Source organism: Raphanus sativus, chromosome 2 (genome assembly GCF_000801105.2).
Source record: "Raphanus sativus cultivar WK10039 chromosome 2, ASM80110v3, whole genome shotgun sequence".
Taxonomy (NCBI): Eukaryota; Viridiplantae; Streptophyta; class Magnoliopsida; order Brassicales; family Brassicaceae; genus Raphanus; species Raphanus sativus.
In genome coordinates, this window is record NC_079512.1 from 2,327,988 (window position 1) to 2,350,253 (window position 22,266).

A 22,266-nucleotide genomic window follows, 5' to 3' on the forward strand; every position below is an offset into this window, starting at 1 on the left:
ACGTCGAGAAGAACAATCTGAAGAGAAAGCCATATATGCTTTACCCTATCCGATCCACATACTCGAGGACTCTAGTCACTCTACTGCGATGTAGACATACTTACTATCCTTTTGAATAATATGTCAAAATACGATCGTTTTCACGCACCAACAATTATCACGAGATCATTTGTCACATAATATACGTGTTCTTTATATTAAGGTACATCTATTCGAGTCATGCACGAGCTATAATACTTTCACATCTCATCACTCATATCATATCTATTTTTAGAAACTTCATCAGCTCTTGTATATATGTGTAATCTCTCTGATACTCTAATCAGAAGCACATCAACTATATTAACGCAGCCTCACACATTTTAATTCCTAATGTTTGTTTTTTTGATCAAAAAAAAAAAAAAAAACATTAGGAATTAAAATGTGTTAGACTAATGTATGTTCATGTTTTTAGTCTAAATTTTGGTTTATAAGTTTTTCTACGAAAAATACTCAAATTTAGAAACTAAACATAATTTATCAGAAATTAAACTAATACATTCTAAAATTTTAGATTAAGTTTTTTGAAAGCATTAGTAGTAGCCATGGCTTTTTCCATCTGGATAAATACATTATTTGATCCTAAAAGACGGATAACAGAAAATCCACATAATCAAGAACCCAAGGAAAGGTAACTAGAACCTACAACGGAACAACTTACAAAAACAACACTACCAAAAATCCAAGGAAATGTATCTAAAACTCACAACATAGCAACTTACAAACACAACACTACGATGACATATAATCTATCTTAAACACATCAACTTAAACCATCTAAACAAAGACAAAGTACATTCCAATGCAGTAACCTCCTAAGTAGCAGAAAGCGGTGATCTGAATATATCAACGCTGTTCTCGCAGCCAAATGATACCATATCCACTTGTAGAATCGAAGACACCACGTCTTCTCATCCCGAATCTATCGTTACTGCCTAAAGTCTGTCAAATGATACTATTCCCACTAGAAACCAAGAACCAAGACTTCACCACCCGACAAGAAGAATCGTGAAAGCTTCACGATACACACAGCTTTTGGATACTGATACGGCATGAACGTACTCTCGAACGGCCCACCATAGACCTTCACATAATCAAGCATCTATGGTCGACTCCCATAACAAATACAATCACTAAAACATCAAATCGACGAGAAATCACTGCATTCGCCACAACATAAAGAGAATTGTGCAATTGGAACTACCACACACCAAACAGCTAAACTGAGCTGGAGTGCAACAACATTACACAAGTAAGATAAACCAAAAAAGGTATGCAAAAAGCAAAATAGCCGTATAACTCTCCTTGAACCTATAGAAGTCCGTACATGAATCAAACTTCCAGTCTACTGAAAAATAGATGAACTGAAATCATGTGCCTCCTTCTCAGAGAAGGGAAAAGACCGATCTGAGGAAAACGATTCTGATGCTTTATACCACTAAACCCTAAAATCTGACCCGTCTGGGAGATCTCTTTACACCTAATTCGCCATATGGCTTACATTCACAACATAAATTAAATTAAGAATATTGCAAACTAGTAAACTACCAATCATTCATTTAATAAGGCAACAGCGAACGAGTACAGCTTGTGCAAACAAAAGCTGTTAGTTTCTTACTCGCCATTTCCTCATTTAGCACTATCATCATTATCAAACAAAATTGATTCATCACCGTCTTAAGTTTTATATATTTTGGTTATTATTATTTCAAAACTCATCATCATAATTCGCTTTAGAAAATCACATTCATTTAACCTATTTTAATCATTTGATCCTTATAATGTATCTTTTGATCCCATATTCCACCTGCCATTTACCAACTCTACATTAAAAAGTTGTTTATCCAAAGAAAACAAATAATCCACTCATAAATCAACAAATATATAAAATAATTTTGTTAATACGTTGATTCTCCTCAAAAGGTTTTTGTCGGCTGTTCCAATCTAGAACAAAGCGAGGCCCAGTGAATGGATAAAATAAAGAAATTTTAAATAAAGATATACAGAAGGAAAATTAAAATAGACATTTATTAATATGGACACAAAGCTGTTCGTTGGGTTTCCTTCTGTTAGCGTCCACAAGGCAAGTTCGCGGCCAAGTCTTTTGTTTTGGTCACTTTCACCAACCCTTGCGTCCGACACATCTACCTTATTTATTTCATTTTTAATAGTTTCTTCTATTTCAAAATTTTTATCATTTATTACACAACCTCCATATATCAAATTGGGATTTGGGACAAGGAGTCGACCTATCAGAAAGCTCAAATCTCTTCCATTTTTAATTGTTTTATGAATAAATATTCTTCCCTCATGCCATGTATCTAATTATTTTATGAATAGTGAGCTTTTCCTCATGTCATATATCACTTGATGAAGTTAAGAAAATGTGTTTTTTTGTTAGCGAAGTTATTGCGTAGTCACCAACTGGTTGTTAAGGCCTTAATCCCTCAATTAAGCAATTGAGCAGACACCCTTCTTCCTCAAAGAACATTTCTGGCAAGTCAAATTCTCCAGATTTACCTTCACACAAAATATAAAATACAAAAACTCTACCTCTAAGGATGGTTGTGTAATTTAACATTTTAATATTTAATACTATCTATTATTATTTTGTTGACATATTCTCCGTTTGGAATTCACTAAATATTATGTACAAAGGAAACAGAAAATCCTGAAAAATGGAGTTAAGTAATTCCCTCCTTTGCACGTCACATAATAAGAAATGTGTGCCCTATGTATTACGCGGACAAAACAAGTATAACTAAACAGTATGATATACGCCTATAAAATGTTTATTTGAATACAAAGTTTTTTTTGTTAACTAGGAGGTGTCAGGTTATTGTAACCTTAACAACTATGTATTAGCATAGATTAGTTATGAAGTATCATGCCACGTACGTATTTCATGCTCGCTTATAAACAGGGATTCGCAATTATGTACTAAATAAAAACATATGTTGTTGGTTCACACTACTAACCGATTTTATCAGCACAACCACAACTAATCTGAGATGCTGTAGTTAAGTAATCAATTAGGCTTTGGTGGAACAAATTTAATAGTAAAACTATTCAAGGTTGCTTGAATTTATGTCCAAGCTATTAAACTTCTAAACAAAACAAAAAAAATAGGATACAAATTCAACTCTTTTCTTCTTCATATTAAAAAGGTTTTCATTATTTGTTTAATCCATTTGTTTGAATATATATAAGCACCAAGTCAAGTCAATGACCACACAGTATTTATTTCTGTTCAATAATATTGTTTGAAATATAAATGAGTATAAAAGTAGCATTTGTAAAAATATTCTCTATTATCTATAATAATCCAAACAGAAAAAAAAATGATGAATTTTCTGCTGACACGTTGTATTCTCTAAATGGTTGGCACAGGGTAAAAAAACAAAAAAAAATTATAGAAGCTTCGGTTGGAATAAAATTCAATAAAAGAATTACTGGTAGAGATTGTCAAATTTTCTCCTTATATTATTATGGTATTGGTTAATACTTGTTACATATTATTTTTACTAATTTTAAAATATGGTGTTTGTTGTCTAAGTTCCAATGATCAGATGGGTTGGTTCGGTTCTTTGTGAGTGACAAAAAGGTATACTTTAAATAAAGGAAAGAGAGAGAAGAATATTTGTTAATTATAATTGCAATTATTAATCTATCTCTTGGGATTGGGTGTCTTCTTCTTCTTCTCTCTCTTTTTGTCTTCGACTGTTCGAAGTTCTTCTCTTTTCCTGAGTTGTTCCCTGATTCAACCACATCCACAATCTCTCTTTTGTTGGGTTCTCTCTCAGGTCGTGATTTTATATCATTATAATAATCGATTGTTCTTGGTTTCTTGATTTTTTTTTTATAACGACTGTTCTTGGTTTCTTGATTATAACCTATGATTGATATGTACTTTCTTTCTTTCTATTTAAAAAAAATTCCTTTTTGAAAAGAAATTATCATCTTCTCCGTGTTTACCACCGTCACCGTTTATGAAAGTATGAAATCATCAGAAACATATAAAGAAAAGAAAAACACTTTATACATCGATCTTTCATGATTTCATCATCATCTTTCTGCTCAATCATTTTTTTGTTCGCGTCACTGAAATTGAAGTTCAAAAACTTTTATTCCGTATCAAAAAGATTATCAGGGTTTTAATTTCTTTATTTTTTTTCATCTGTAATTGCGGCGTGAGAATACGATGTGTTAACAAGATTGTTCCTATTTTTTTTAATTATCAAAGAATCAAAACTTACACGTCTCTCTTTCTCTTTCTCATTCTCTTACAGGGAAACTCGTTTTCAGACAAAACATCAAAAACTCTAATAACAACATTCTGATTACCAAAAAAAAAACACAACAAAAGCACATGGCAGTTTATTACCCAACTAGTGTCGGCATGCAATCTCTCTACCAAGAACCCATCTACCTCAACGAACAACCACAACAACAACAGCAACAACAAGCTTCCTCCTCCGCCGCTTCTTTCTCCGGCGCCGGCGCCGGAGTAAACTGCCTCGAAATCCCAAACTCCGTACCAAACGAGATGGTCTTCATCCCACCAACGAGCGACACATCTCTCATCAACGGAAACGTAACGGTGGTCTCAAGCAACGATCTAAGCTTCCACGGCGGTGGACTCTCCTTAAGCCTCGGTAACCAGATCCAATACCATTACCACAACCTCTCTAACCAGTTGAATTACAACAATCATCATCAGAACCCTGATGACAACGTGAAGAGTCATCATCATCATCAAGTTCCTTCCTTTGGATTCTACAACAACGGGTTTGTGAGTAGTGTCCTAAGATCTCGTTACCTTAAACCAACGCAACAGTTGCTAGATGAGGTCGTCAGCGTCAAGAAGACAAACAAGAACAACAACGAGAAAGGTCAAGACTTTACTAACGGGTCTAAACCTAATGATAACAACAACAACACAGAGAAGAACGACCAAAACTTGTCGCCTACGGAACGTCAAGAGCTTCAGAGCAAGAAGAGCAAGCTCTTAACGATGGTCGACGAGGTTGACAAGAGGTACAACCAATACTACCATCAGATGGAGGCTTTAGCTTCGTCTTTCGAGATGGTAGCCGGTCACGGAGCGGCTAAGCCTTACACATCGGTGGCGCTGAACAGAATCTCCCGCCATTTTCGGTGTCTGAGGGATGCGATAAAGGAACAGGTTCAGGTGATCAGAGGGAAGCTTGGGGAGAACAAGGAGTCTTGTGAAGATCAGCAAGGGGAGAGGATACCGCGTCTTAGGTATTTAGATCAGAGGTTGAGACAGCAGAGAGCTTTGCATCAACAGCTTGGTATGGTTAGACCAAGTTGGAGACCACAGAGAGGCTTGCCTGAAAACTCTGTCTCTATACTCCGCGCTTGGCTCTTTGAACACTTCCTTCATCCGTAAGTATTTCATCTAAATTGTTAATATTAGTTTCGTCTCAGTGGTCATTCGAACCGGAGACCTCTAACACAATGGATAGGATCCTTTCCATTTGAGCTAAAGTCCTCTGGTTAGAGACCACTTTCTTTATTTAGTTTATAACCATATCAAACCTTTTTTTTTGTAGATATCCTAAGGAGTCAGAGAAGATCATGCTTGCTAAGCAGACAGGACTATCTAAAAACCAGGTAATTAAGACAAGAAAACATGATCTTACTTCTGTTGTTGGTTTCAACTTTCAATCTTTTGGTCTTTGCTTTTATTTGAATAGTTCTTTGGTTCTTGACAATGTCTTAGGTTGCAAACTGGTTTATCAACGCGAGAGTTCGGCTATGGAAGCCGATGATCGAAGAGATGTATAAAGAAGAGTTTGGAGATTCACCAGAGCTACTCTCAAACTCTAATCAAGACGACAGCAGCAACAAGAAGAAAAGAATGAATGAAACGTCTCAGCTCAAACACGAAGACTCTTCTTCGTCTCAGCAACAGAATCATGGAAACAACAACATCCATTATACATCTGATGCAGAAGAAAACCTAATCTTTGCAGATCCCAAGCCAGACAGCTTGATGAACTATAACGGGTTTGGTGTGGGTGATTACAATGGATACATTGGCCTTGGTAACCAGCAAGATGGCAGATTCTCTAATCCCCATCAGTTACACGACTTTGTCGTCTGAAAAGAGCTTTCACAAGCTCATGAAAACTGGTAATGCCAGTTGATTGGATTCTTGAAGCGCAAGCAAGTAAAAAGACGCTTCTATAGATAGGAGGGGTGTATACCTGTAATATTTGTGGTGGGGCATATGGTGAAAGGTTATAGATATTGTGGAAACTGTAGATAGTCTCTCTTTTATATTTGTATATGGAAACTGAGCCTTATATACACTTTGGTAAGCCAGTATTGTAATGTTTTTTTGTGTATAAACAAAATACCTTTTCAAGTGTGAACATACATTGAGATCAACTCCTTTTCATGTGGGCATGTTTCAGCTGTATGGATCTTTTACCTCTATGCTTAGAACAAAACCCTTTCTTCGAATCTTCGATGTAGAGTCTTTGGAGGAGGGTTTAATCCATTTGGAGCTGATGGAACGCCATTTGGAGAATGACTTATTAGACGGGGGGGTTTGCTACTGCAACTAGGTTCCACCATCTTCAGAGCTTTCCCCCACAACTGTTTTTACAGAAAATATTACTATTTCTTTTTTAAGAAATTCTTCTTCTTTACCAAATATAAATATATTACGTGCAGCACTATAATTATTTATCAACTTATCATATATATAAAACTAGGTGTTTTCCTGCACCATGTGCAGTAAAAGAATTTTAAAATATTTTTTAAAAGATAAATATAAATTATATTTATTTTTATTAATATTATAAATTTTCTTTTTTCTTATCAATATTTTAATATAAATTTGATTTAACTGAACTTTAAAATTAAGATAAAATCAATTTTGTTTATTTGAATTATATTTAAGAATGTGCATGTATATATTTAAAATTATAATCTTAGGTAGATTTTTCTATCTATTTATTTTAATTAAATATATTAAATAAATATGTAAAACTTCAGAATTGTCAAAAATTATAATTAAACAATATTTATAAAATCTGTAAATATATATAAGAAACTAATGATTTTACGATTTAATTTTATTTTATGATTTAATTTTATAATTTTCTAAAAATATGTATAAATTTTTGAAATATTTTTAATTTAAATGATATTTCAAAATTTGAAATTCCATAATTGAATATATTTATTTTAATGATGATTTATATGTTATTGCCATATTTTAAAAAAGTCCAAAAATATAAATCGATAATAAATATAATATATGAGTTATTACCATATTTTAAAAATTTTATCAAAAATATAAATTAACATTATATATAATTGTCCATGTCATATTAATCTATAAGACATGTCATCAATTTTAGTAGCTATGTCACAATTATTAATCTAGGTGTTTTCATGCACCATGTGTAGTGATGAATTTTTTAAAAATTAAATTTTATATTTTAAAATGTAATTTATTAATATTATATATTTTATTATTTTGACTAATAATTAATACAAATATCATTAATTAAGCATAAAATTAAGAGAAAATATTTTTTTATTTTAAATTATATTTAAGAATATATATGTATATATATAAAGTTAAAATCTTAGATAAAAAAAATTATCTATTTCATTTGGTTAAATTATTATATCAACTTGTACAAAATTACTAAAAATCATATAAAATTGTATAGTTATCAAAATTTAAAACTAAATAATATTTATATAATTTGTAGATATCTAAAAGAAACTAATGATATTACGATTTATTTTTTTTAATTCAGAAAATTTAGAAAATTTTAGATAATAAAAATTTTATTATTATAAAAGTAAAATTATATAATATTTTGAAATTCAAAATATCATATTTGAATATATTTATTTTAGTGATGATTTATGAGTTATTACCATATTCTATAAAGTTTACCAAAAATATAAATCAATATTAAATGTAATATATGAGTTATTGTCATATTCTAAAAAGATTTCCAAAAATATATATTAGCATTAAATGTAATTGTCCATGTCATATTTAACCATATGACATGTCATCAATCTTAATAGCCACGTCACATTTTTTTGTGTGAAAACGATTGTAGAAAAGACATGTGGCAAATCACTTCTCAAATATAGACTAGGGGATAGTTTATTACACATTACCACCAAAAAAATTGATCGACAAAAAACAATAAAAAACAATTGTATGAATGCACGGATCATATTCTAAGTATAAGTTCCTTGTGTCAGAATTGAGAAATTCTAAACCGTAAAACTAAACAATATAAACTGTAAAATTATTATACTTATAAATGTTATTAAATAATTCTTTAACACAGGTTAATTTTTAATAATATATTATTTTACTAAATGAAACTATAAATGTCCAGATAAAAAAACTACCGTGAATGTATTTGACATTAAAATAAGTTGTAGCCTCCATTTAAAAATTTAAAACCGAAAAACCTAAACCTCTAAAATTGTAATAAAACTATAATAGACCTATCACATATGTGTGACGCGGATTTGAATTCTCCTAAAAAATCAAAAACTATTCCATCTATGAAAAATAACTAAAATAATTATGTAAAAAATCTAAATTGTATATAAAATTAAAAATAATTAAATTATGTACTAAAATCATAATTTAAATGAAAAATTGTCTAAAACTAATATGCGCGAGTTTGTTTTTAAATCGAGAAACAGTTCACTGCTCAACTTTAATACGGTCCTAGGGCCACCACTTAAGATACATGGCTGTAGATTTTTTGTGAACTGCTGAAAGTCTTAAAGAATGTTTATCTCTTTCTTTCAAGCTTCTTCTCTGGAAACGCGTTTTTAACGTTCAAACAAAAAACGCGTTTATGCCCCCCGCTTTCATATAACCTTCCAAGACTCACTCAAGGTATCTAAATTTTCGGTTATCTTCAACTTATCATTTACCTAGAGCATCTCTCATGGCTTCTTCTTCTTCTAGGTCTCGTAACTACAGCTACAATAGCCCTGTTCGTTTGGTTGCCGCCGGTTTCAGCGTCGGCGTCGGCGTCGGCGTCGGCGTCAGCGGCTGCGTCAAACTCGTTTATCTGATGTTCGTTTCATAGACGCTGACGCTGACGCCGACGCTGACGCCAACACTGATTGTTGTTCGTTTCGAAGACGCAGGAAATTGACGCAGCCGCATGACGCAGACGCATGATGCTGTTTTGGGTTGTTCGTTTGATTGACGCTGCGACTATTTTCATTTATTCATATTTTATTTTTAAAAAATTGTAAAATTGTATTTTAAATAAATAAAATGTAGTTTAAATATATTTACATCCATAAGAATATTATTTTCAATTGGTAATAAATTTTTGGTCAAATATAAAAATATAAAAATATTTGATGTCATAAATCATAAGCTAAATAAAAATAAAAATAATACATCAAAATATTTTATAATTATAATCAATCATATTAAAAAAATTATATTGAAGTAAATATGATAAAATTATATATTTTATTTTTATAAATATAAGATATTTATGTTTATATGACAGATATGTTAAACATTATGAGATTATATAAATAAAATAAAATATTTATGCTTAAAATATAATATAATGACAGAACGGTTTAATATTAGGAAACTATATAAATGTTAGTTGGTTGTTATGATGATATTTATGCTTAAAATAAAATATGCTTAGACCATCTCTACCATATTCACTTGTGATGTTTTCACACAAAGCTTGGATGATGTATTAAAATTGCTACAACATGGTCAACATAAGATATATTGTCAACATCATTTTAGTAAATATGAAACAAGAAGACAGAGCCTCACTTATCATAACAAAAGTAGAGAAACCGGAGAGAGGGGTTTGACTTCAAAGTTACTTTTCATATACAGACTAAGAAAATGTAAGAGAGCATTGATTAAAAAAAAAAAAAAACGTAAGAGAGTGATGTACAAAAACGAGCTCTGGCTCAATCAAAATGAAAACTACTTCCAACGATCATGTTCATGTGACTGAAGCTATGATTCTTAGCCGAGCAGGCTCTTGACTCTGTTCTTAGCAAGTGCCTCCTCGTCCAGTTCCAAATCTTCGGGAACAGCACTTCCCCATGCGTCTATTTTCTTCTCTTCAACCTTCTTTGGGCTCTCTGTTCACCAAGACACCATTCATTGTTTTGTTAGCACAAGCATACAAACGACATTACAAAAAGATATGCAGAAATGTGTGTGAGCTTGAGACGAGAGAGCCTGCAAAAAACAAATGCAATGAGGTCAGTATTAGTACATGTCTGAAGAACAAACATAAACAAACGAGAACAAACAGAAATAAGCAAAGCCAAAGGCTGTGAAACGTATAAACATCAGACTGATTGGCTATAAGCAACCTTAACATAACCTCTAATGTGCAAAAATACTGCATCAGTCTAAACCTCAAACAGTTGCAGATACTCAACGAAACTATAGACCATAGTAATCACAAGAAACATATTAACATGAGTGAAAGATCAGAAACAATAAGCAAGCTTAACATGAGTGGAAGAACAAGGACATACAGACACATGATGCATGAGAGAAACCATTAAGCTCAAGAACATGATCATAAATACAGAACCAAACGCATGAACCTAGAGCAAAGACAACACAAGACAAAGCAATTAAAAAGTGAAAAGCTGAAACTGAAGCTACGATCCTATATTAAAACTGAAGCTGAAATTGAAGCTACTATGAACAGAGAACAGAGATCATCTCGGCTACACTATCAGTATCAGTATACAAAACGATTACAACCAATGCTTTAGAACAGAGACAGATACCTCAAAGAGAGAGAGCTCGAGTGGTTTGCGTCGGAGAAGAGAGAGAGCTCGCGTCCGAGATCGAGAGAGAGAGTTCGGGAGATGGGTTTTCGTCGGGAGATCGAGAGAGAGAACTGCGCCGGAGAAGAGATAGAGAGCACTGCGTTTACGCCGGAGATCGAAAGAGGGAGCTGGGTTCGAGATCGAGAGAGAGTTGGAGAAGAAAGCTGTCTGCGTCAATGGAGGTGAGTCTGCGTCAATAGGTTTAGATATTTTTGTAATTAGGAAATCAAGTTAGGGGTAAAACGGTAAATAGGTAAAGTAGACGCAGAAAAAATGACGCGGCCGCTGGTTTTTTCGGCGTCTTGACGCTGGACGCTGCGTCTAGACGCAGACGCCGACGCCGGTACCTGCGTCGATGAAACGAACAAGCTTTGTGCGAAAATCATTGCCGCAGACGCAGACGCCGGACCTGCGGCAACCAAACGAACATCACTAATGTCTTCGCGAGCTTCCACGGGGCGGATGTCCGTAAAACACTTCTCAGTCACATACGCGAACAGTTCAACCGCAACGGAATCACTATGTTTGACGATCAAGAGATTGAGAGAAGCGCAACAATATCCCCTTCACTCACCAAAGCCATAAAAGAATCGAGGATCTCGATTGTGATTCTCTCCAAGAGGTATGCTTCGTCAGGTTGGTGCTTGGATGAACTGGTGGAGATATTGGAGTGTAGGAGAGCTATGGGACAGATAGTGATGACCATCTTCTATGGAGTGGAGCCATCCCATGTACGGAAACAGATTGGAGACTTCGGGATAGCCTTCAGTGAAACTTGTGCACGTAAGAACCCTACGGACGAGCGAAGGCAGAAATGGATCAACGCTTTGAACGATGTTGGCAACATTGAGGGTGAAGACTTCCTAAGATGGTACTTGCTCTTTTAAATTATTTCTTATGTTGGTCATTGATATTTTTTTAATAAATAAAAAAATTAAGAGGTCTCCTATTTTGTGATAAATAGGAGAAATGTTATCTCTATGACTATTTGACAGGAAATATCTTTTTTCTCTCTAATATATTAGGGACAATGAAGCAAAAATGATCAAGAAAATTGCAAAAGATGTTCTTGACAAACTGAATGCTACAGTACCTTCTAAGGATTTTGATGGTATGGAGGGACTTGACGGTCATTTGACAGAAATGGAGTCTTTGCTAGATTTAGAGGATGATGGAGTTAAGATGGTCGCAATCTATGGTCCTGCGGGCATTGGTAAGACGACCATTGCTAGAGCTTTACACAGCCTAATCCGTGATAGGTTTCAGCTTACTTGTTTTGTGGACAACCGTAAGGGAAGCTACTCACCTGGTCTTGATGATTATGGTCTGAAGTTGCGTTTACAAGAAGAGCTTCTCTCGAATATTCTGAACCAGAATTGTATTATGACTATAAGCCATCTTGGTGTGGTAAAAGAAAGGCTATGCGACAAGAGAGTACTTATCATTCTCGATGACGTGGACAACATAAGACAGTTAGAGGCGTTGGCTAATGAGCCTACATGGTTTGGTTCTGGAAGTAGGATAGTAGTTACCACAGAAAACAAAGAGCTTCTACAGCAACATGGCATCAACAATACGTACCATGTGGGGTTTCCATCTGATGTAGAAGCTATCGATATCTTGCGTAAATACGCTTTTCGAAAACGTTGTCCACATGATGATGATTTTGAAGTGATTGCTGAAAGGATCACGGAGCTTTGTGGTAAGCTCCCACTGGGTCTACGTGTGGTGGGTTCATCTTTGCGAGGGAAGACGAAGGTAGAAGAGTGGGAAGAAGTAATGCAGAGGCTAGAGACTGTTCTTGATCGAGATATCGAGGACGTCCTAAGAGTCGGCTATGAACATTTAGATGAGAATGATCAATATCTATTTCTCCACATTGCCGTCTTCTTCAACTATAAAGATGGTGGTGATGTCGTGAAAGCCATATCCGCTGATGGTGATGATCATTTGGAGGTCAAACGTGGGTTGAAGATCCTCGCCAATAGATCTCTCATTGATCTATCTGAAAACGGGAAAAGAATAGTGATGCACAAACTACTACAGCGAATGGCTAGACAAGTCATTCGTAGACAAGAGCCTTCGAAACGCCAAGTACTAGTGGACGCTAATGAGATTTGTGGTGTCCTCGAAAATGGAACAGTAAGTTCTGTTTCTTTCTTTTATATAAACTAGTATGTTGTATTCATATTTTAAACAAGTCATACGTGTAGGGGGATGCTAAATAGTTTTTTTTTTTTTTTTTTGGAATTTTGTTTAGGGTACTGGAGTTGTGTCCGGCATATCATTTGATATATCAAGAATCGATGAAGTAATGATAGGCAAGAAAGCTTTTAAAAAAATGCCTAATCTTCGATACCTCAGGGTCTACAAAAGCAGAGCTGGTGGGAATGATAGAATGATGTACATACCTGATACGATGGAGCTTCCTCGTCGTCTAAGGTTACTACATTGGGAGGCATACCCAAATAAGTGTCTTCCTCCTACATTTCATCCGGGATATCTTGTAGAACTTGAAATGACATGTAGCCAACTCGAGTACCTCTGGCAAGGAGCTCAGGTTGGTGTTGTTACTACTTAACACTATATGAATATATACTTTATGTCATGTTATATAATGATGTTGTTTTGCATTTCAGCTGCTTAAGAATCTTACGAAGATGGATTTGTCAGGCTCTTCTCGTTTGAAGGAGCTACCGGATCTTTCCAATGCTAAAAATTTGGAGACGTTAAATCTGAGAGGTTGCATGAGGTTGGTAGAGATTCCTTCCTCCTTTTCGCATCTTCACAAACTAAAGAAGTTGAAGATGGGTGGCTGCATAAACTTAGAAGTCATTCCATCTCACATGAACTTGGCGTCTCTCGATTCAGTCGACATGCAAGGATGCTCAAAACTGAGGAAATTTCCAGACATGTCCACCAACATAAGAAAACTGGATATATCCAAGACAGCGGTCGAAGATGTACCTGCATCGATAGCGACGTGGTCACGTCTTGAGTCTCTTTCTATGTGGAACAATGGAAAGCTCAAGGGGATAACACATCTTCCCCTGAATGTACTTTTGGTGAACGTAAGCTACTCCGGGATTGAGAAGATACCAGATTGCATGAAGGCTCTTCATCAGCTTCAGGAACTTAATCTCTCTGGCTGCAGAAGACTCGGTTCGTTGCCAGAGCTCCCTGGCTCACTCAACAACCTATACGCTGACGACTGCGAATCACTGGAGTCTGTGTTTTTCCATACGAAACACACTCCAGACACGGTGCTTAGCTTCATCAACAACTTCAAACTGAGCCGACAAGCACGGCGAGAAATCATCATAGGATCCTTGTTCCGTGGAAGCGCTCTCTTACCAGGAAGGGAAGTACCCGTAGAGTTCCATCGCCACCGAGCCAGAGGAAACTCGTTGACCATTCCTCATTGTGCTTCCTCCACGTTCAAGGTTTGCGTTGTGATCTCCCCGAACCCTAGGAAAAACAGAGAATATATGACTTCGCAGCTACTGTGTTGTCGCATATTCGGCAAGGACGACTTGTACCCCACTGACAGGGAATTCTACATAGGCGATGATGTCTCGAAATATCGAGCGGAACATCTGTTTATATTTCACTCTCACTTACTTGACGAATACATCAACCCAGCTAAAGTGAGGACAGAGATAACGTTCGAATTTAGCAGCCCATCCAGCGTCTTCAATATTACTGAGTGTGGTGCCAAGATCTGTACCCAACAAACCATCCAAGGAAGCTATGAATCTGAATCAGAGCATCTACATACCAAAAAAATAATTTCTAAACCTTAAATTTTAAAGTTTTGAATAGTGTGAAACTTATGATGATACAAACTCCGTAGTTTAAAAGTTATAAATAAATAAAAAAACTAGCATTATTCTGGAGTATATTTAAATAAAAATGTATTTATATTTTTAGAATTTTTTTCTATTTTTGAGAAAAATATAAATATGAACTGGAGATAATTTAAGAATGCTAATTTTAAAAAAATTAATAACTAGATTTTGATCCGTGCTTTTCAGCGCGGGGTTGAATCTTGGTTAGTGAAGATTACAATTTCTATACATGATCTATAGATATTTTAAGTTTATATGAAATTTTATGTCTAATTTTGTATTTGTGATTTATTTTAGTTATTTTTTATTATGTGGATTACAATTTTGAGAATTCCTAATGATTGGATTCATATTAGGGGTAATATATTTATTTCACCTGTTTATTTAACTTGTTTTGCAGTAATTTTATTTTTAATGAGTTAAACTAAAATAGGATAATCAGTTTTTAATCGTCTCATATTGATCAAAATTTATTTAAATTATTTTCTAGAAAATTTTATTTAAAGATATTTTCAACCCATCTCTGATTTTATATATACTTTTGTATATTTCATTAATAGCCCAAAAATCATGAGCTTATTTAGTTATTATAAGTAAATATTTACAATTACAATATTATTGAAATGGAATTTAGAATGAATTTTTATGAATGTTTTCAATTATTTTATTTTCAAAGATTTAATTTTTATATGTTTCGTGACATGTTTAATATACCAGATATTATCTTAATGAAATTATAAGGATGTTTTTCTTTGTTACATTGGTAACTCAATTGATATTTTTAAATTCGTTAGTTGTTTGTTAAGTTTATACAACAAAATATTATATATATTTGCTAGTTTCCTGATAATCTAATGTTTATATATATACTATCATTTATATTTTGACAAATATTTAGTAATTAATGTAGATTACAAAATATGATATATATTTGCTAGTTTTCAAATATTTGTTAGTGGAGCTTCACTTTTTGTCGCTCAGTCTCAGTATTTGGACTGAGACATGATGACAAATATTAATATCAAATCTATTCACAAAACATTCTAATATTTATTTTCGATGGCTAGGAATGAAATGTTCATTCATTAAGTGTCTAGTAACCTATAACATTTTTGATGAATATATTAAGTCTAGGTTCATGCACTGAGTGATTAGCTTAGCATAAGTAGTATGAGTTATGATGAACGAAGACAATCAAAATATTAACTTATTTATGTTTAGCTCGCGGATCTACCACCATATACTAAGCAAGCTGATTAATCAACCATGAAACGAAAAACATACAGAAATAGAGACTGAATAAAAACATGAAAGACGTATGCAGTTTTATGGTCTCGTGAAATTAATTAGAAATTGGCTTATATATGAAGCTCAATAAAGAATTAACTTTTAGAAATCACAAAAGTCATAGGAGGTTGCAAGTTGTAGATTATACTTTTGGAAGAAACACATGTGATCTCCAATTGTAAAAATTTAACAATTTTATTATAGCTATTTTTAACATCATAAAACACTTAGACCAACAGATTTTAAGCAAGGATGTAGTTGAGTTCTTTAAGAATGAGTGAGAATCTTTCAATTGAAAAGCAAACATATTTCTTTTTTACTTTTCAATTATGAAGTATAAAATTTTTCTTTGGCCAAAAAAAAAAGAAGTAGAATTTTTTTTAAAAAAACTTACCAATGCATTAATTTTCTTGTAATTTCAAAAATACATAATTACTTATCACAATATAGCCTTCTCCACCACATTTTTTTTGTCAACGCCTCCAGCACATTAATGGTAGAATCCATGTCAATATAGTATTTTTTACAGAAAATGGACCACCTATAATATATTGACTACGAGCTTTCACATTATCTTCAGTCTTCACTAGTATCCAAAGTTGCATCTCTAAAAATGCTCCGAGAAAAAGGAAAAAAAACATAAACTATTTAATAAAAAGACAAAATAATACTCATCAATTTTTAATTTATATAAAGAAAAAAACTTGAATATTTTCCCCATTAATCCATTTTTAAACAAGCGTTGATCATTTTATTTATTTTACTGACGAAACAAAACAGAGCACCACATCATTCATAAAGAAACTGTAATTGGTGCATGGTTTAGCAACAGTTGAAAACATCAGCAGGAACAGTACAAGCAGAAGCCATAAGTGGTTGGTTATGAAACCCTAGATTGACTCCGTCGTAAAACCCTCCTCCGCCGCTGACGTAACCGACACCTCCTCCTCCCTGACCCTTCTCCATCCAAAATCCTCCGGCGGTTTCCACAATCTCGTTGAGGGAAGCTAGTCGCTGGTCGAGCTCCAGAAACTGAGCTCTGAGAACGGAGTTCTCTTCCTCGATAGTGACGTAGTGCTGCCTCGTGACGGCGATCCCCGCGACCATATGGCTGTTTTCTTCGCGGAGATGAGCGAGCTGAGCCGTTAGATCGTCCAAATGCTTCTGCTTCCTCATCCTCGACCTCCTCGCCGACTCTCTGTTTGACTCTTTCCTCTTCCTCTTCCGCTCATCCGACTCAGAACCGTAGTTTTGTATACCGGACGAGCAGTTTCCGCTCGTGGGCGAACCCATTTCAGTTTTATTCATATTTAATTAAAACACACGAAATACGACGAAAGTTACGTAAAAACTATATAGTATAGTTTAAAAAAACTATATAGTAGTAGTATGATATACGTATATATATGTTTATATGGTGTGTATATATATATTAGGGTTAAAGGAGAGATGATTTATGAGAAAACATAGAACCAGTAGAGAAAGACGACGGAGAAAGATTGAACAAGATGGGTCCTGCGTCTAAGAGAGGAGTCTATAGTTAAGCCTGATCTAAGGATTTCACTAATTACCGGAGACATGAATGTTTGAACATCAAGATCCAGTTTTAATACAAACACACGGGTTTACTTTTTTCTGGCAAAAACAAGAAAAGAGAAGAAGAAAAACAAAGAAGAGGATGGTGATGAAGAAGAGAGTGATAAATGTATTCGAGAGCTAGGGGAGGTAAAAATTAATAAGGATTTGGGAGGGGGTTTTATAGAATGGGAGAAAGAAAAAAAATAGTGATAGACAAGATAAACAAAGTTTAATCAGAGTATGTTTTTCTTTTTGAAGAGTACGTGATTATTATGAAAAATAAGTAAAGGAAATTGGGGAAACTGTTTCCAGCTGTTTTGCAATATTTTTTTATTTATGTGTTATGTGTATGGGTTTAATTTTAATTAATGATACTGTGAATAACCAATAGTCGTTTTAGACATTTTATATGTAAAGTAAGCTTTTTCGGTACGTATTCTTTTTTAGAACGTTATAAATTTCTAAATATTCTAGACATATTCTCCGATTTTGTTTTTGTTTTTATAGAATGATATTCTTTTATATTTGAAATGAAGATTTTCTTAAAAATACAAATTTATTTAGATTTTATTTATTATTTATTATTTAATGATAATTAATTTGAATTTTATCTATATACTAGATTTTGACCCGCCCTTAAAAGGGCGGGTATATTTTTTGTTTTACATTTTCTTTAGAAATTTAATTTTTATATTTGTGTTTTTATTCATATTTTTGTTTTTCTTTGTTTAATATTTGGCTTAAATGTTTAATAAGATGTTTTATACCCGTCCTTTAAAATGATGGGTTATAAACAGGAACATGACATATTGATATATGTGTGGTCCAACTATTTTAATATAAATATTAAAATCACGTATTAATCATTAAAAATATATATATTATACAATGAACTACACGAATATGACTAAAACACACACAAATATAAAAATTATATTTTAAAACAAAATATAAAACATAAAATATATTTACTCTTCTAAGGACGTGTCAAAATCTAGTATTTGTATTAAAATAATTGGACAACGCCTATATCAATATGTCATGTTCTTCTTGTTTTAATAGAATAGATCCTTTACATTTATTTTAAAATCTAATAGAGTTATTTGTTTGCATCCTTAATAATTAATTGTCTCATATAAAGTCTTTTAGACTATTTAAAATTATTTATATTAGACCATATTAACCCATTTACATAAATATATTTAACTTTTAAATAATATTTTAAAAAATATTTTAAAATTTGAAAATACAAAAACTTTATTTTAGAAAAGTTAAATATATTTATGTAAATGGGTTAATATGGTATTCATTAACTTTAAGTAAAATCATATTTAAAGTACGAAAATTTTAACGGAATAATACTTACAAAAAATAACATAACCGAATAGTATGTTTCAGATTTCAATCATAATTTCAGTATTTTAACAATTTGCATTTGGAATCAACCCAAAAGAAAAGAATAAATGTAATTATATATCGTATATATACATCAGATATGTACAATAACTTGTTGTGATTGATACTTCCACAAAGTACGTACATGCAAAAAAGTCAAATTAGAAAGAAGTGGGCACCGAGAATTATGTGGACAGAAGAAGTTACATTTTTTTCTTTACAGCGAATAGGAAGTTACAGGTTTTACAGTTTAATTAAAACATGGAAATAATTGATTGTAATTATTTGGACATAACTTACTATCAATTGGACATGTTAAAGAATTAATAGAATAGATTGCTAAAATTATATCACTTATTTTTTGCATTTTATATTAAAAATATCAACTTTTAAATATGAACACTGTAAGTTTTTAAGTTTGATGATCATCGTCATTTCTGTATTAGTGCTAGATAATCCTTAAAAACACACTAACAATAATAATCGAAACTTTCATTGTTTTTAATTCAAATGATGCATGTAGAGGTGGTAATTCATAATGCATAAAAAGAAAAAAAATCATAATGCTAGTATTTGTATACGTTTAAAAATTAATTATCATGGTACTGACATCTCACGTGTCTGCTGTGTGCGCATGTCGATATAAATCGCCCAGATGGATGTCAGATCGACACGTACCACCTATTATAATTAATAATCAATTTCTTAATAATCAAAATTTTGGTTAAAGCAAACAAGTGAGATAGACGTTAATTAGAGCATTATTAATTTTTAAGTATCTTACCACAAGTGTCTAAGAAATATAAACTTATTAATTTGAAGTAACTTAATTAATAACTAAATTTAAACCACAGAAAAAATGTTAAAGTCATTCATAAAGTAACATCTATGCAAGGAGTATCTAACTTTTGATTTTTTTACCTTCTAAGACACAATTTGTCTTTTGAATTACATGGATAGACACTTTCCACTTGCCCAACACTTTCCTCTTGTACAAAGTCATCTATACCCTTTTTTTAGTCCACACCACGTTTTGCTAACCACAGATGAATTAACCATGGTTAGATAATTTTGAAACTTTTTTTATTCGGTGTCGGACAAACCAAAACACTCCTACACAGTTCCGATCCAAAATCTCACTCCTCTTCTTTTCTCCATTAGAGCAAAACCTCTGTTCCATCGACATCCATAGATCTGTAATTTTCGAAGATATTGACGAACTCTAATGGCGAAGAAGAAACCCAAGTCTGCTCAGGCGGCGGCGAAGAAGAAAGCCGTCCCCTCACCGCATCCCGATCTTCCCCCATCCACTTCAGGTTAAATCGAAGCCACTTCTGCTTATTCTCTTTCGTTTTTTTGTTCCTTTCTTGGATAAAGTTGCAATTTCGATTTTGTTTGAAGAGAGTTCCTTTCCCTTTTATTTTCCAATTTTAGGGTTTTCTGACTACCATTTTTAGGGCTTTTTGCTGTATTTGTTGGGGTGTTTAAGATTTAGCAGTAGCGATTTCAAATCTAGGGTTTTTGATTCCCAATTTTGTTAGAGTTTAACTTTTTTTTTCCAATTTTAGGGTTTTCTTTCTCTGCTTTTTTAGGTGTTTTTGCTGTGTTTGTTTTTGAGATTTACCATTCCCGTTTTCAGATCTAGGTTTCTTTTTAGGGTTACCTGTTTTTTTTGACTCGAGTTCTTCTAATTTTGTACTAAGAAGATCCCTTACTGTCGTTTACTGTTTATTGGTTCTGAAAAACAAATTACTGAAGATCAATTTCCTTTAGTTTTGTTTCTTAAGAACCATATTGGACCTCCGGCATTACTTACTTTACTTTTGTTATGTTTCTGAAAAACATATTACTGAAGATCAATTTCCTGGTCACACTTTCTGCAGGTACTCAGCCTGATCCGCGTCTCCCTTTGAGGCTTTTTGCGACTGACAGGTTCCCCATAAAAAAGCTCAACATATATTCTTCACCGGAGATCCTCCCTTTTCTTCGTAACGTTCTCAGAGGAACACCGGAGTTCCAGACCATTCGACAGTCATGTTTTGGAAAGCTTTTTGACATCCCAGCACGACAAGCTCCTGTGTCTGCAAAGCTCATTCACTCCTTCCTTACTCGCCAGCTCTTATGTGGGGACGACCATACCCTCTGGTCTGTTTTTGGTGGGAACCCTCTCCGTTACGGTCTCCAAGAGTTTGGAACCGTAACAGGTCTGAATTGTGACTCTTTTCCAGAAGGCTATCACCCTAACACCTCCAAGTCGGTTTTTGCGGGCAAAGATGGAGTTTGGAAGAAACTTTTCGGGGACAAGAAGATGATAACTATAGCAGAGCTCTGTCGGATGCTCGAGAAAGACAAGAAAATGCCCGGTTGGAAGAAGATCCGTATTGCTCTTATCATCATTGTCGACGGTGTTCTAATTGCTCACAAACAAGTTGCCCGTCCCACTCCTCGATATGTAAGCATGCTTAGGAATCTCAAATCCTTCTTTGCCTTCCCTTGGGGTAGAGAGTCATTCTTGAAGACAATTTCATGCATGAAACCACCGAAGCCTGCTCCACCTAAGATCACGGACCCTCTCGCTTGGCTCGTGAAAAAACTCAAGCAGTCATCTTTCCGATTGCAGGGCTTCCCTCTTACACTGCAATTGGTTGCCTTCCGCGCCATCCCACAACTGCTACAGTTCATCCCTGCTCCCAACGACGACCGCACACTGATGGACCTTGAACAAAAATACCTACCACAGCACGGCTCCATCAAATCTAATGACATCTTGCGCGTCGAATTCTCCGAAAATGTAAGGGATCCCCCTAACACACTCTTTTGGTTCTCAATAACATTTGGATATTTTTGAATTTCTGTCCACGTCCACGTACACTAGGAAATAATGTCCACGTCCACACCTAAAATATTTCAAAATCTTACCGAGAACCTAAAAGATTTTCTCCAGGGATTTGACTTTCTAATTTTGTTCTCAGCTTGCTTTCTCACCGGTCATACCTATTGAAACTCAACCGCAGCCTGGGTGGGGAGAATGGCCCAATAAAACCAAAGACGATCGTCTGATTTACATGGAACAATTGATATCTGATGGGTGCAGTTTCAACAAGGCAATGTGGCCTGGTGGGTTAACAACGGAGACTTTGCTTCAGAAGCCTCAAGATCGCGGTAACCGTACGGTTAAACATAATCTCACTAGAGTCAAACTGTCACTAAGACCTAAGCCGTTAATCAACAAGGACACGTCTACAAG

At 33.9% G+C, this 22,266-nt stretch overlaps 3 protein-coding genes and 2 long non-coding RNA genes across 6 annotated transcripts; 3 read left to right on the forward strand and 2 right to left on the reverse strand.

Moving 5' to 3' along the window:
• The first annotated feature begins 3,682 nt into the window (after positions 1-3,682).
• Positions 3,683-6,442, forward strand: LOC108816902 (BEL1-like homeodomain protein 3). 2 transcript variants are annotated; one of them, XM_018589465.2, is made up of 4 exons: positions 3,683-3,842; positions 4,329-5,448; positions 5,616-5,676; positions 5,786-6,442. In XM_018589465.2, exons 2-4 carry the CDS (start codon positions 4,409-4,411, stop codon positions 6,167-6,169), a joined length of 1,485 nt encoding a protein of 494 aa, XP_018444967.1. In that variant the 5' UTR covers positions 3,683-3,842; positions 4,329-4,408; the 3' UTR covers positions 6,170-6,442. The 2 variants fall into 2 exon arrangements, with proteins under 2 accessions (XP_018444967.1, XP_056850487.1); XM_056994507.1 differs by lacking the exon at positions 3,683-3,842 and adding an exon at positions 3,907-4,034.
• A 2,329-nt stretch (positions 6,443-8,771) lies between these two features.
• LOC130499958 (uncharacterized) lies at positions 8,772-9,407 on the forward strand. Its single transcript, XR_008938818.1, has 2 exons — positions 8,772-8,962; positions 9,035-9,407. It is a non-coding gene; the product is annotated as an uncharacterized LOC130499958 (long non-coding RNA).
• Positions 9,408-9,833: 426 nt separating this feature from the next.
• Positions 9,834-11,404, reverse strand: LOC108820047 (uncharacterized). The gene is made up of 2 exons (XR_001944288.2): positions 10,870-11,404; positions 9,834-10,303 (listed from the first exon to the last, which is right to left on the reverse strand). It is a non-coding gene; the product is annotated as an uncharacterized LOC108820047 (long non-coding RNA).
• LOC108820039 (disease resistance protein RML1B-like) lies at positions 11,380-14,792 on the forward strand. The gene is made up of 4 exons (XM_018593034.2): positions 11,380-11,782; positions 11,937-13,053; positions 13,172-13,471; positions 13,551-14,792. The coding sequence occupies exons 1-4, from the start codon at positions 11,433-11,435 to the stop codon at positions 14,712-14,714; spliced, it is 2,931 nt and encodes a 976-aa protein (XP_018448536.2). The 5' UTR covers positions 11,380-11,432; the 3' UTR covers positions 14,715-14,792.
• Positions 14,793-16,743: 1,951 nt separating this feature from the next.
• Positions 16,744-17,803, reverse strand: LOC108840671 (bZIP transcription factor 44). The gene has a single exon (XM_018613497.2). It carries the CDS (start codon positions 17,352-17,354, stop codon positions 16,869-16,871), a length of 486 nt encoding a protein of 161 aa, XP_018468999.1. The 5' UTR covers positions 17,355-17,803; the 3' UTR covers positions 16,744-16,868.
• Positions 17,804-22,266: the final 4,463 nt, after the last annotated feature.

Excerpts from the sequence above, each read along its gene's own strand:
- LOC108816902 (XM_018589465.2), top strand. The coding sequence starts at position 4,409 with ATGGCAGTTTATTACCCAACTAGTGTCGGCATGCAATCTCTCTACCAA. Across the intron at positions 5,449-5,615 it reads TTTGAACACTTCCTTCATCC|ATATCCTAAGGAGTCAGAGA; the intron begins GTAAGTATTTCA and ends TTTTTTTTGTAG. Across the intron at positions 5,677-5,785 it reads CAGGACTATCTAAAAACCAG|GTTGCAAACTGGTTTATCAA; the intron begins GTAATTAAGACA and ends ACAATGTCTTAG.
- LOC108820039 (XM_018593034.2), top strand. The coding sequence starts at position 11,433 with ATGTTTGACGATCAAGAGATTGAGAGAAGCGCAACAATATCCCCTTCA. Across the intron at positions 13,054-13,171 it reads GTGTCCTCGAAAATGGAACA|GGTACTGGAGTTGTGTCCGG; the intron begins GTAAGTTCTGTT and ends AATTTTGTTTAG. Across the intron at positions 13,472-13,550 it reads ACCTCTGGCAAGGAGCTCAG|CTGCTTAAGAATCTTACGAA; the intron begins GTTGGTGTTGTT and ends TTTGCATTTCAG.
- LOC108840671 (XM_018613497.2), bottom strand. The coding sequence starts at position 17,354 with ATGAATAAAACTGAAATGGGTTCGCCCACGAGCGGAAACTGCTCGTCC.